We start from the raw sequence: 15,143 nt of genomic DNA on the forward strand, positions 1-15,143 counted from the left end.
TGACAAATCATAGGCGAGATCTTACTGCAGGTGAAGTGAAGGCCGTGGAACTCGGTCACAATGAGCAGCTCACAGCTGTACTTTTGGAAGGTCAGGTAGCTCAGCCACTGGAAAACTGAAGGCATCTGCGCCATGCTTCTGCAGGACACATAATGGAGTTGTCGGTGGCTAGTTGCTAGCATCAGTGCAACTGGCCTTAAAGGTATTCCGAAACAGATGTTGTTTTTTTCGAACGAGGCACAAAACATGTAGTGTACCTCCCCACATTCATGCAAATATTTTGCTAAACTAACACGCCCCAAGGGAATCGAGAAATTTTGTCTTAAAGTTGACCTGTTTGCTGTAAAGACATCATTGAATGAACACAACACTTTCAAAATGGTGAATCCCATTAACGCAACATGTGAGGTAGCTCTAAAACAGACAGCGATTGCATACTGATTATTTGATGCATGGAAAAATTGGAACTTCACTTACTCTGTTGCTGGGGGACTTGTGACTTTTTAGTCAAAGTTGCGTGCTTTGACCTCCAAAAGCTGCATGGGGTAAGTTCACCTGCCGCAGTTACAGCGTGCTTTACCTTCTTTTAGGTATGTGATTGTGGCTTTTCATTTATGTTTTTCGCTGCATGTGTCGCGGTTGATATACTTTAGTCTGGTTACCCCCCTCCTATTGTGTGGGGTGACAAGGGCTTTCCTGTTTTGTTTGCTTCTGGGGTGTGCTCTTTGGCTCTCTACCGTGTGTTGGCTGGCTGGCTGGCCTGGCCTGGCCTTGGCGCCAGTTCTGGCATGTCCCTTGGTTTATTCCCTGCATGCTTTGTGTTTACCACCATAGCTGTTGCCGCTTTTTGTTGTTGTCCCGGTCGGCTGGCCTGGCAGCTAGTTTTGCCTTCTTGGTTTGTTTATTCTCTGCTAGATTCACCATAGTCACCATAACCATAGCCTGTTCAGTGTGTTTTTTTTTATTTGCTTAGAGGAGAAGCGCATGTTCGAGAGCATTCTCCATTCAGGCCCCGATGTTGTGGAACACTCTTCCCCCTGAGATTCGATCTGCAGCCTCAGTGAAATTGTTTAATTCTAGCCTTAAATCACACTTCTATTCTATAGCTTTTAAATTACCTATATATCCTGTTGAGGTAATTACATCATTCATTGCAGCCTGGTCATCCTGGAAGGGGGATTACCTCATGTGCGGTCCTTTCTCAAGGTTTCTTAATTTTCCTCATGTTGAGGTTTTTGTGTTTTTCCTTGCCCTCATGTAGGTTTTAGATCAGGGGATGGTGGAATAATAGTCTGTGGTTTGCAATAATCTGTGGTCTGTGCAGCCGTTGAGGCTCCTTGTGATTAAGGGCGTAACAAATAAACTTGACTTGCTAGCTTGGCGATTTTCTGCCAGGCTGCAGGTGCTTTTCATTGCTCGGTCCAGTTAGCCCCTTATTGGAAGCTTTTCATGTGTTTTTATTTGTTTCCTTTTTTTTGCCTGTTTGCCCCTTTTTGGCCTCCCCCTTTGTTGTACCATTACTGCAACCACCTGCGACACGACGTCTACGCATTCTCGACAAAAACGACCAAATGATGGCTTAAAACACTCGCTAGGGTGCTGATGTACCTCTGATGATGTCACAGCTCAGGATGACCAAGACAAGATGGATGCATTTTGAAGACAGCCTAACTCGGTAAATAATTGGAATATACCGATGAAATATGTACAGGTTTTATGCAAAAAACGTACTGTTTCCCCACATTTAGCATATTTAGGAATTTTGTACACATTTACATCCATCCATTATCTTCACCGTTTATCCTTAGTAGGGTCGCGGGGGTGCTGGAGCCCATCCTAGCTATCTTCGGGCAGTGGGCAGGGGACGCCCTGAACGGATTGCCAGCCAGTCGCAAGGCACACAGAGACAGACAACTCGCTCATTCACACCTAGGGACAATATGGACCGGCCAATAACCTGACATGCATGTTTTTGGAATGTGGAAAGAAACTGGAGTGCCCAGAGGAAACCCACGCAAGCACGGGGAGAACATGCAAACTCCACACAGGAGGTTTCAATCTCATGACCTCAGAACTGTGCCGCACAGGCGCTAACCACTGCGCCGCCGTGCTGCTCTTTACATTTACATACAGAAGACAAAAAGAAGTGTACCGGAGGAATCCAGAGCCCACCAGGATGCCGGCGATGTTAAGAAGGGCCACGCCTGTGTTGACCATGTTTGGGTCTTGGACCACACCCAGCAAGACTACCGTTAGCAGTTCGCCTGCAGACAAGTAGTGACAGGATGTTACGGCTCAAGGAGTCGAGGAAGGGGCGGTAATGCACCGAAATGATAGGGCCAACCATAAATAAACTAGTAGGAGAGAAGACAAGGAAGCACCTGTGACGTGAGGCACCATCACAACCGCTGTGAAGCAGGCAAAACGCCACAACTCCGGGTGCATCCCCACTGTCCTGCAACGCAGACAAAAATGAAAAGATTTCCCAACCTGGCCAAGTACATGTACTGGTGCTTTACATTTACAGTAATCCCACACTATAACAGGGTTTACTTTTCATGGTGTCTCTACTACACAGATTGACGTCATGCATTGCATTGTATATTCTGACTGGCTAAACAGTCTCCCTGCCTATTATTCAACAGTACAGTAGTTATTTGTAAACAAATAATAAATGTTTATACGCAACTTGTATTTGTAAGACAAATGCTTGAGCCTGTAAAAAGGGTTTGTTCTTTGGTTTCTGAGTATTTGATTGGAGAAAAATAAAGGTTTCTACTTTACCGCTCTTGCCCATCTTTTTTTAACATAACTCCTGCGTTAAAGGGACCACTGCATTTCCAAAACTTTTTTCTTATGTTTAGACCTTCCCTTTAAAATCCATTTACTGTATTTTTTATATTGCAAATCACTCTGGATTATAATTTCCTCCAGCCAAAAAATGTATAATTAAGAAGGAAAAAAACAGTCACACTGGAATATAAGTCACATTTTGGGGGGGGGGAATTGATTTGATAAAATCCAACACTAAAAACATAAATGTAATCTTGAAAGGAAGATTAAAATGAAATAGATAACAACAGGCTGAATAAGTTTACAGTAGATAGATAGATAGATAGATACTTTATTCATCCCCGAAGGTATACTAAATTTACATGACTGACATGCCTGGTGATGTCAGTAAGAACACAACATATTAAGAGTTATTCAGATAACTCTAGCATGAAAGACACGCTAACATGTTTGCCAAACTATTAGTCACACTCAATCACAAAATACAATGAAATGTTCATGTGTTCCAATGTTAAATTGTAAACACAGGCCTAGAGCGCCTTCTAGTGTGAAAATAACGTCAAATTACATAATGTGTAAATATTGTCTCACAAATGTCATACCAGAGTAAAAAACTATGAAAATAATTTATTTGAAATCTAAAAAATACATTACATAATGTGGTTTAGGACTTCAAATTACAGTTAAAATTGTTTTGTAATCAACAATTCCAGTTTCAGTTTTTTTAAATGAATCGCATACCTGTCAACATCCACAGCTACATGCCCTTACAAAATTTTATATTTTCCCTCACTAAAGACATTCTAATCTTACACCTTTTTTTTTCAAACGTGTTTATTTATGTAGTTTAACATGTTATATTGTACATGTGTTTCGTTATATCATATATATTGTTAATAAACATTTTGTTGTGAGATACTGAGTTGCTCGACATGAATGAGGTTTATTATAAAAAAGGTTCAAAAATTAAGTAGCTTGGACGTTCACCGTAGAAAGAAAAAATACATGCAAATATAATTAAGTCGAATAATACATTTTCTTATTCAAATTATTAATTCATTTTCTGCATCAAATTATTGTTGGTAATATACTGATTAAGGAATAACCACAAACCTGTTTTTTTATTTTCTTCTTTTATACATCCTTTTTTTCTTAACTTCTTTATACAACATAACCATTCGTAATACAATGCATCAAAGCAAGTGAGCCGTTTAAGAGCCGGCTCTCTTTGATGAGTTGAGCCGAAAAAGCTGGTTCTCTAAAAAGAGATGGACTTCCTTTCAGTACATAACTACCACATAAAATCCGAGGCTGTTTGCAACGAAAAAAAAACATTACCGAACTCGTTTGACTCGATTGATTTGCCGTTTCGTGATAGTCGATGTAAACCGGATGGTACCCATAATTGACAACTTTGTGTTTTCCGTACAGATTTTCTTGTACATCGTACACGTCTTAAAATGCATAATAAAAGTACTTTGTACGGCAAAAACGTACAGGTTGACAGGTATGGAATCGGGATCACAGTATTAAACTATAGAATTGGTTTCAAATAATGGCTTTAAATAATTGAAATTATGGCTAGGGTGATACACAATCTTCTATTCGGATTATTTTAATAGTTTCAATTTAGGTTCCCCATTAAGAATTTACAATAGATTTTAGCTCAGGTATCAAGGGTAAGCTTTTGAAATAGGTTTGTGTATCAAAAATATTGTTTTAAACTAGGAAAAGTGGAATGAAATAAGGATTTGAAAGAAGGGTTTTAGTTAGGATTTAAGTTAGTGGTTAGAGTGCTATGGTATGATTTTAAACCAGTTAGGGGCTAAGAAAGAATATTAAATTATTGTGCAGAGGTCAGATAAAGCGTAAAAAATCCTGCTCACGAGGAGGGATGTATCCTTCACCGGCAGCCGCAAAGGGCCCAGCGCTATGCGGATGCTAAACACGTCTTTTGTAACCAAATGTGAGTTACACAAAACTGTACAAACCATTACATCTTTTAGATTTATGTGTCCGCAGAGATTACATTAACTGACAATTTTTTATCATTGACGAATTTTTTTCAGGTGTTGACGGGGAAATTTTAAGGTGGTCTGTCATTTTGACGGCTTGAAAATTGGACAATAAAGGACAGCAGCAGTACATCTTTAAGGGTCTGGCTTGCAGCACTTGAAGAGATAGGCAGGGAGACAAAAATAATGATGTTGGGCGGATTAAAAAAAGGCAGCAAGAGCGAAACCCCACCCAACCCAAGTGTAATGATTGACATTTTAGGCCTGACCTAACAGAATTTCGGGTCGGGCTTGGGCTTAAGAACTGAACTCTGGTTCAAACTAGGGTATGGAATTCAAGATAGGGTTTTAAATTTGAGCTCACATTTTAAGGGAGGCCTTTGATGTAGGGTTTGGATTTCAAAAAAGGACTTTAACGATAAAGGTTTAAATAAGAATTTGCAAGTCAAAGGGTTTTAAATTTCACTTACAGTTTCAAATGGCAGTTTAAGTTCATAGTAATATTTTTAAATTAGGGATAGGGGTTCAAAAAAAGTAATGGACTTCAGTTTTGGTTTCAAGGTATTGAGTTTCCAAAATAAATTTAGGGTTTAAAAGTATGAGTTTTGGATTGATCTTTGAATTTTTGCTAGGACTTGCTTGTTATTCCATCTATCCTTCAGTTCCCGTTTTCTCTCACCTTCTTCTTTCCTACCACTCCTACAGATCATGATTTTCCTCAATATCGTAAGAGTGAGTCTAAATGTGATAGAACAATATTTGTGGGGCTCACCAGTACAGGAAGGACGCAAAGACAACAACACTAACGAGACTGAAGGGCAGAATGTGAAAGACGTAGGCCAGGAACATTTGCCACTTGCTGTACAAGCCGTCCTGACTCTCCTGGTCACTGATGGCGCGCAGGGCGGGAACTGGAGGCACAACATCACAAATCATCTTTATTCTTGTTTTTATCGGACCAATCTAAGGTCAGTGTCCTGTTCTCCCTCTCGGGCTGTTAGGGTGCTTATGTGGCCTGTTTATTGGCTTTTTATAAGCTTTGTCAGATACTCTCGATAACGCAACTCAACCACGTAATGATCAGATCAGTTGCAGACGAAGTTACTTTTTATATATTTATTTTTACATCTATTGATGTTGCCCATGTATCTCTGCTAAAAACTGCAACCTTCTAACAGTTTTATTACTTTCAACATAAATTAAATGATCAATAATTCCAAAAGGGTGAGCGCTCGTCACTTTTCGTATATTTCTGTTTTGGTTTTCCCTTAATGACGATTAAAACATCTGAGGTTACTGGAGTTCACACGGCCGGCCATAAAAACGTAATCAGTGTAAAACATGCTGACCCGAATAGCACACACACGATATCAAATGTGTACAGCAAGCGCGGGTTTGAAGGTTGAACGCTTGACAGACTTAAGAAAATACACAACAGCTTGCAGGTCATGCCCGTCTCAACTGACCTTTTTCTCTGGAAAAAAACTTAAAGGTGATTGTTATAGAGGCAATTAGGGCAGAGCCCCACAAATCATGAAGTTAGTATTACATGTAATACAGAAAATTATAAGTAATAACATTTATATATTATTTTTAAGCAGATTTCTGCTGTTCCAACCGGGACAGAGTTAGTGGTGCTGTGTGAACTCTGCCTAGCATGTGACATCATGATCCTTTTCAATTGCAATTAGCACTGTATTTTTGTAGAGATATTCTTTCACTTGCTACAAGAATTCTCCACCTTTTGCATTCCGTCTATAGACTCAAGTGGCACAGACTACCCCCACAAGACAACTCCTTTGTTCTTTGTTGATTAGATTACCAGAGCCAACTAACAAGGTTTTCCATTGTAATTAAAATATATGGCTGTGCTCCCATGTCCCATAAGACAATGTTAGATAATCCCTAATCATAAAATGTTTAGTTTGAGAAAAGCTTGGCAGAAAAGCTAACCAAATTGTAAATTTTATTTTTGCTGATCACATGAAAAATCTGCGCGCAATACTCACCCAACCTGCAAGGGATGGGCACATGACAAAGGTTCACCTTCGCTTCCCTCTCATCCCTGGAAAGGGGATTACCACTTGTGAGGCCCCTTCTCAAGGTTTCTTATTTTCCTCGTGCTGAGGTTTTGAGTTTTTCCTTGCCCGCACATTGGTTTATTATCAGGGGATGGTGTAGTTGTAATCCTGTGCAGTACTTTGAAACATCTTGTGATTAAAGGCTGTACAAATAAATGTGACCTGACTTGACTCGGGTGGACTCAAGTAACATGGCCTATAAAAGATGAAGGCACCCACCCCTCAGTCTTTTCCTGCCGGACAAGGGGACGAGGGTGAGCTTCCAGCCATGAACTGCCCAAGCCCCAAAGGGGACAATTGTAGAGAGGACGAGAGGACGATTTACACTGACAACAACGATGACCAGATGGTGGAGATCTTTTACCTTCGTCAGATCAGGAGCCTTCTACTGCCACTGCTTAACATGGAAATCAGTACTATCTGTTTCATGTAGGGGCGCAAACCACTACCCAAAAAACTGCTTGGAGATGGATGGGCGCCCTCAGGCTGTACTTGTCTAAGACAAGCCATAGGAAGCTGTGTCCCAACGACTCAGGCGGTTAAGGGATCCATGAACAGTGAATACGTATTGTATTTCCTATTTTTATTATTTGTAATTCCTTCCAACTGTTTATCATGGGAAACTAATGGCAGTGCCCAGTTTAACCCTGGAAAAACCCTGAGTCCAAAGAAAAGAATGGTTCTTGGATGGTCCAGGATTAAACTCCCCCCATCAACAAGCGACGACCACAGGTGCGGAATTATTTGCGGGCTCGACTCACAAAGGGCGACGGCATTGAGCATCCCGGTGTAAGGAGAAGCGCCCACACACTGGTAGATGATGCCGATGCGGTCTTGCACAGCGCCTTTGGCCACGTCGTTGTCCAGGCGCATGACGAAGAAAGCCACGAAAAGGCCATAGATCAGGTTCTGAGACAGACGCATCAGGACACCTATCCGGTCTCTTGACAGGTTACGCATGGTCCGCCTAAGAAATTTCAATAAAAACATGAAACAACAATACATACAAATGTTGTATTATAGCATTCTCCGCCGCACCCCTTTACCGCCAACCGCAGTGCTTGGAAACACAGCAGAAAGTTTGCCCTCCTGCTTGACCAGATAAGTGAAAAACTGATACGAGTAGTGGTATTTCACCGGCGGACGCTTATGCACATCCTCCCTGTCCCTTCACAGTGCTTGACTAGAGTCAAGCTCAACTGCTAATTCTGCCAAGCCCGTTCCTTTGCCTGTGGTTTAACTAGACGGTGGGTAGGGACAGTGGGAATCACTTTTATCCATTTCACATTAAGAGCACTGGGCAGAAATCATATGATGTCACATTTACACCCGCCTGCAGTCCTCATGATATTTTGTTTTTGTTTTGCCACAACCCCGTCGAGACAGGGATCCCTTTTCCTCCGCCTCACTGCTGGGCAAGGATTGTACGTTCGCACAGGTGGGGAGGATCACAATTAACCTCACTGCAGCCACCTTAATTTAAAACAGCAGCCCTCAAAAACTGTTGGCGACAAGCAGCTAGTGATTGAACTTTAACCATTGTGGTTAGTTAAAGCCGATCCATGTTTGACTCGCTGAACATGTATTTTTTAATTCCTCCTTTGGTTGTTGCCTGTGCCTCCTGCTACCCCCTGCCTCTCTTCTTTACTCCTAGACTCCCTCCGTGTCGAAAGCCTGTGTCTCCAGCCTCACACTCACCCCACCTTCACCATTACTCCTTTCATCGGATTCAGACTCCCTTTGGACTCTGTTATCCCCAACCTACACAAACACTTAGTTTAATAATTTCAATAAATTCTTTCCTGTGACATTGGGGTTTGTGAGTCTGCTCCTTGGTTCACTGGCGCATAAGTCTGTTCCTTGGGTGCCTGACACACTTGGCTACTTGTACTAGTTGAGCCTAACAGTCTAACTTAAAAAGTCGGATTCCTCTAGTCTGCACCAGTTTTAAGCCAGAGGCGACATACCAGGGTCATGTCGCCAGACGGGGAGGGGAGCACAGCGGGCACTGCGGCTGGGTAGATCCTGGGGGAGCCCGAAGCCACTCCCAACACGCACACAACTATCCGCTTGGCGCAAAAAAAGAATAAGCCACATTGTGTTTGAAGTTGCCGTGTTTAAAATGTAGCAAAAAGCTAGCGGCTTCTAGTCTGGAATTTACGGTACTTTTTTTCAGTGGCCCCAACACAGGTGCTTACTGACCTAAACAACACGGCCAACTTGACGGTGCCGGCAGGCGACTCTTTGCTCTTAAACGGGATGGCAGGCTTTAGCCGGGTATCCAAACTTCTCTGGGTAGCAGTGAGCATGCGCCCAAAAATATCCGACTTCCGGTAGGCGCAAGTAATGTCGTGCATGCGCCCGAAGGTGGCAGTTTCCCGCTCGCCACTGCGCGTGTCTACCGAAGTCAAGTCCACTGCAAAGAGGAGTTATAAGGTGTCATGCAGCCTTGTCAGCATAAGTAGGGTTCAGGGGGCAGTTACCGTAGATGTCGAAGGGGTTGCAGTACTCCGGGCACTCGTAACCGCAGCGGCTGAAAAAGTCCACCATCTCGTCGGGTTGGCCGCAGAAAACAAGCTCACCGCGACTCATCAGCGCGATCCTGCTGAACACCTGCAAAAAAAAGAAGCATAAAACAAATATCTGTAGTTTTATATATGTCCACTGGATGTCACCAAAGCTACAAAACAATTTTAAATATTTTTCACACGATTGACATAATAGTGGTCCCAGATGTATCTCTGGGAATAATCTTACAATTTTAGCCTAGTTGTAGAGAAAAATCGCCGTAGTAACTGAGCCAAGCTAAATTTAACCTGCTTTCAAGCAACCAATTTGAGGCTAAAATAACAAACAGATCCAGGCTCAATCCCTTATCTGAGTATATGTGTGAGTGGTGCCTTCTGCAGATTACTGAAAAACACCTCAATATTTTAGGTTTTACAGTGTACCAGAACATATTTGCTCCGCACCCTTCTCACCTTTTAGACCCCCTGACCAATTTTTCATGCCTAAAATTTAGAATGGCTGACGTTTACTATAGCTAATGGGTTGCAAACATTTATCTGTAAATTGATGACCCAGGAAAAAGACAACATTTTTCGTTGTATTTTGTGTGCAAAAAAAGGAAAAATAGCCAGATTTTTCTTTGCTGCTTTAATTCCCGACATTACCAATTATCATTTAACATTATGCACAGAATGACTTAAATGAAAGGGGACGAATAAAGATAAAATGAAAAGTACAATAACAGAAGGATAAAATCAAATAATAAACTTACCCTATTTATAACCCTGTTATTCTTGTCACTTACTGCAGGCGAACCGTGATACATGTAAAATGTTAAAAGAATCTACCACCACTAGCCCCCATTTCCAACACACTCAATAACAAATTAGAATAATTTTTGTTTTTGAGCGATCAGGCAAACAGCTCTTGGTAGGATGCAAAACATGTTTTAGACACATGGTGGGGCTTGCAATGTATGGTACATGCATCGTTACCTTGAAGAGTTCCGAGCGCGGTTGGTGGATGGTGACCACGACGATGCGGTTCCGGCGTGCCAGCTGGGCCAGCAGGACCACGATCTGATTGGCCGTCATGCTGTCCAGCCCAGTGGTGGGCTCGTCCAATAGGACCACACCTGCAGACCGAGACATCGAGCGCCACTTCAAACTTGCAAACTTGATAAGCCGGCTCATAATTATTCGGAACTTCCTCCGTATAATGAAGACAATTAAAAGATTGACTCTCAAAGTGCAATTAAACGGAGATTAATTCATTTTCCGCTTGATCGGAGAGCAAGCCACGTGGGGTCATTGTCATTCTCAAAGATGAGGACGAGAGCCCGCATCCTCCGTGGACTTAGGCAGACCCGATAAAACGAGCTCAGAACACTTAAGTTTCCCTCGTTGAGCTTTGATAAGATGTCACTTTGTACAACTCTATATTGGCACTTTTTGCTCTTGGAAATTTTTTTGGGGGGGCGCCAACTTACGAGGGTCCTGGAGGAGCTGGCTGGCGATGGAAACCCGCCTCCTCTCGCCTCCGGAGATTCCTGGAAAAACTCGGCCTCCAATCACGCTGCGGGCCACGTGGCTCAGACTCAGCTCTGCCATGACCGCCGACACCTTACCACACATACGGTGCAGAAAACACAAGACGATTTTATATTCTGTTATATTACATTGTATGGGACAGCGATGTTCAGTCAGGTGAGGCTGTGCCTCAACTGTCTTCTTCAAATATAACCATTTAATATAGTTTTAATTTCATGATGATTCACTTTTAAAGTTTTTTTGGGGTAATTTCACAACTCCACAATTTTTTTTCATTAAAATCACCTACGTTTCGCACTATATTATGAATATTGTTGATAAAATACTGTGCTGAGCGTCTACATATGCAGCGTGAGGCACGCAATTCTCTTGCCTCATGGCAGAGGGCCATTAGTAAGTAAGTAAGTAAGGATTATGATTTGGAGCACACTTCAGCACAAAAAAAAAATAGAAATATTGTTAGTACAGTATTGTAAGCTATAAGAAAGTCAAGCCATTCAGTATTTCTTTTCTCATTCCATGGACTTTTTTTCATAATGAATGATGATTTATATTGATTATTTTATTGACAAGGAGCAGGACTCTATTTTTAAATTGAGGTAAGACAAACGTTTTTTTCAATGCTACAGATTATACGTATATTGATTTCTTGCACTGTCAAGCATTTGTCTTTTGCAAAAGGGAATCTTTCATTGAACTTTTCAATGGACTAGATTACAAACAAAAACTACATTTTATATAGGCCTTGAGCATGAAAGCTACAATGAATAAAAAAATAATAAAGATATTTTATTAAACATGATAAAAATACTGTGACTGACAGTTCAGGGTATCCTCTGCCCACTGCCCAAAGATAGCTGGGATGGGCTCCAGCACCCCAGCGACCATACTGAGAATAAGCGGAGCAGATAATGGATAGATAATAGAAATAACCCATAAATGATAACGCCAATTATAGTTATTATTAAAACCATGATATATCTTAATTTGTCTTGTTACGAATCAAAATTATACAGTTTGTATTATTTAGCACCTCATAGTAAAAAAAAAACCTTCATTCAATAAAAAATATACAATTTTGATAAGCAAAAATATATGCAACATCATGCAAACAGGCATTTTTTTAATTACTCGTAGGCTGACATGACTGTCTACCATCATGCTGTTACGGGTATACAAAAAACAAAAGTCTTGCAAAAGGCTGTGCAAAAAATATGAAAAATGTCTCTGTTTGGTCACTTTGAGATTCCGTAGTTTTTTTCCCATGTGCTTTTAGCACATGTTTTGGTTGCACTATTTAGTACAGTGACATGTTCTGGTGCAATAACACGTACTGTCCATTTAACAGAAATCTATTGATACAATGCATATTTTTTTTTCCCACACTATAAAATGGTATGTTTTCATTGTCAGTTTCTAGTTTAATCCATTACTATGAAGAATAAAAAGTTAAGAAAAACTTATGAACATTGGCACCTTGCTCTGTATGGCTTTGGCAGCGTGGTTTCGGAGGGCCAGCTGCGCAGTGTAGGTCAAAGTTTCCTCTACAGTCAGATAACTCAACAGGTTGTCACTCTAGCAGCAGAAACAAAAACAAATGGTTTATCTCGCAATCTTTATTTTCCTGCTTTGATTTGACTCGCATGAACTGATAGGGCAACATTTGACATGAATCTGAATAAAAGAAAGGAATACTTACCTTAAATCAAGAAAATCCCCCTAATATTAGCAATAGGATAATATCAAACATGTCTTCCAATATGGTGATATGCAGTTATGCAGTCCACAAAGACAAGAATGAAAGCAGAAAGTAGTAAGGGAATTCTATTCTGATAACTCCTTTACACAGATAAGCAATAAATTGAATTTAGATAATCATTATATTACAGATTTTTAAGTCATCCCCAAAGTTTGTGAGTTGAATATCATTTTTTAAGCAGTATCACACAACATGGGCTGCTGTGAAATGAAGTTCATACTATGGGGTGCCGTCTCGGCCATAATTCAGGAATGGCTCTCATACAGTACTTGCAACAAAAATGCTCTTCCATAACAAGAAAGGATTTGGTTCATAAGAACAAGAACAATACACTCATAAACAGTACTGAAATGCCCTAATGAACACGTGTGAAATGCTTCCATACACACTGGTCCAATGCTTTCATGCACGCTTGTGAAATATTCAGTCATGATCTTACATCTTTAACTTATTTTTAGAAACACAAATATTTTGCCAGTGTGTAATAAAGCATTTAACCAGTGTGAATGTATGCATTTGACATGTATTTATGAGAGCATTTCGGTACAGTACTGTTTACCAGCATGCTTTACCTATGTGAATAAGATATTTGAGAAGTATGTATGGAAGCCTTTCAATCATGTTTATGAGAGCATTTCAATGTTGTTTGTATGAGTTTTTCACTTGTCTTTGTGTACAAAACATATCCCTCTCATTTATGAGAGCATATCCATTGTGAGAGCCCATCGCCCAGACGGCACCCCATATGCTCCCTTTGGGGTACATTCTCAATGTCGGAAATTTGCATGCTCTGTGGATGGAAGCTAACAATTAACAGTAGTAAAGATGAGGCTGTGTTGTAATAATAAAATATGTTATTGTCATATCAAGCCACGACTATAATTTCATATTTAATCAAAATTATATCCAAAAGCTTAGATATGATTTTAATTTAAATTAACTCACATAAAATTATACTACTTTGTAAATTTGGCCTTGAATGTGATCATATCAAACCTATTTAAGCCGGTTAGACGGAAGCTTATTCTATGGTGGAAAAGCACTAAAGTTTGGATTTCCTTAGGTTTCGGTTGTTCTGGCCACCCTTTGAATATAAGACTGCTTGTCCACCATTTCGTATAACTCATAGACTGCCTTCCAGTACACAAGTGACTGCTAGCCATGTTAGTATTTGCAGTTTCAAATTATTACAGCTGTAGCTACTGTGTCCTGGAATAGAACAAAGAGTATGGAATCACCAGTCTTGGGGAAGCCCTCCCTCAGACATTTTATTCTGTAGAAAAAACTCAGATCCCAAGCATGAAACAGTCGTAAGGTAATTTCAAAGTGCAACATATTGGCATTAAGAAAATCTAAAACAAATTGCAAACATTGCAATTGTCAGTAAATGTTACCTTTTAAGAGCAAGTGCAGGAAAATGAATATGGTATCACTCAATTCTAAGGGGGAAAAATGGAATCAGTGCATTTTGAGAAGAAAATAAGGACACACCCAGTCAATTTACTTTCCCTAATTGGGCACCTGGCTTAGATTATGTCTTCTTGTTAGTCAGCAGTTAAAAACAGTTATCACACATTGGAGGGCTCCTGGACTGAGTGGATTGGCAAAAGAGAGATGTCTCTTGAGACCACAGAAAGGATCGTCAAAGTTCTTAAAGAAGGTTACTCTACTCGAATGGTTACCAAAGATGTGGGCTGTTCACAGGCAGCTGTATCGAATATTTGGACCAAGTACACACAGTATGGGAAGGTTGTTAAAATCAAGCGCACTGGTAGGCCAAGGAAGACATGTAGGGGTCAAGACAAACAACTAAAAGCCAAATGTCTTGACACGTACAAAGAGACAAATGAAGAGGAAATGGGAGAAAGATTGAGTCAATGTATGTGACAGAACTTTGAAAAAATGCCTAGAGGAAATGGGTCTTTCATATAGGAAAGCTAAAAGGAAACCATCGTTGATGCTTATACACAAAAGAACAAGACTGCAATGGGCTAAGGAGAGGCTATCATGGACTGTTGATGAAGGTTGTCTACGGTGATGAGTTACGAATCTGCATTGGACAAAGTGATGATGCTGGAACCTTGTTTGACGCACAAGTTTACATTGACATTTTGGACAGCTCTTAATCCTTCAATTGAAAAAATGTTTTCGGTTGATGAACTCATTTTCCAAGATGACAATGCATCATGCCACAGAGCAGAAACTGTAAAAGCATTTCTTGGAGAAAGACGCATCCAGTCAATGCCATGGCCTGCAATTAGCCCAGATCTCAACCCAATTGAAAACCTGTGATGTAAATCGAAAAAAAAATGTCTACAGCAAGGGTCCGATCTGCAAAGAAGATCTGGCAATTGAGACTTGGCTCCAGACTGATAAAGAATACTGTTTGTCACTAATCAACTCCATGCCTCAGAGACTGCAAGCTGTCATAAAAGCC

At 40.6% G+C, this 15,143-nt stretch overlaps 1 protein-coding gene across 1 annotated transcript in view; it reads right to left on the reverse strand.

The window, feature by feature from the left end:
• The window catches only part of abcg5 (ATP binding cassette subfamily G member 5), a 29,599-nt gene that overhangs the window by 386 nt on the left and 14,070 nt on the right, over positions 1–15,143 (reverse strand). Inside the window, exons 8-17 of the mRNA XM_088350849.1 lie at positions 12,424–12,522; positions 10,887–11,019; positions 10,393–10,532; positions 9,373–9,502; positions 9,092–9,305; positions 7,651–7,856; positions 5,581–5,719; positions 2,382–2,455; positions 2,153–2,264; positions 26–138 (exon numbers count right to left, since the gene is read on the reverse strand). Of these exons, the coding sequence (XP_088206975.1) occupies positions 26–138; positions 2,153–2,264; positions 2,382–2,455; positions 5,581–5,719; positions 7,651–7,856; positions 9,092–9,305; positions 9,373–9,502; positions 10,393–10,532; positions 10,887–11,019; positions 12,424–12,522 (1,360 nt within the window). The remainder of the gene's footprint in view (positions 1–25; positions 139–2,152; positions 2,265–2,381; positions 2,456–5,580; positions 5,720–7,650; positions 7,857–9,091; positions 9,306–9,372; positions 9,503–10,392; positions 10,533–10,886; positions 11,020–12,423; positions 12,523–15,143) is intronic.

This window comes from Urocampus carinirostris, chromosome 13 (genome assembly GCF_059441175.1).
Source record: "Urocampus carinirostris isolate Australia breed hairy pipefish chromosome 13, RoL_Ucar_1.0, whole genome shotgun sequence".
NCBI lineage: Eukaryota > Metazoa > Chordata > Actinopteri > Syngnathiformes > Syngnathidae > Urocampus > Urocampus carinirostris.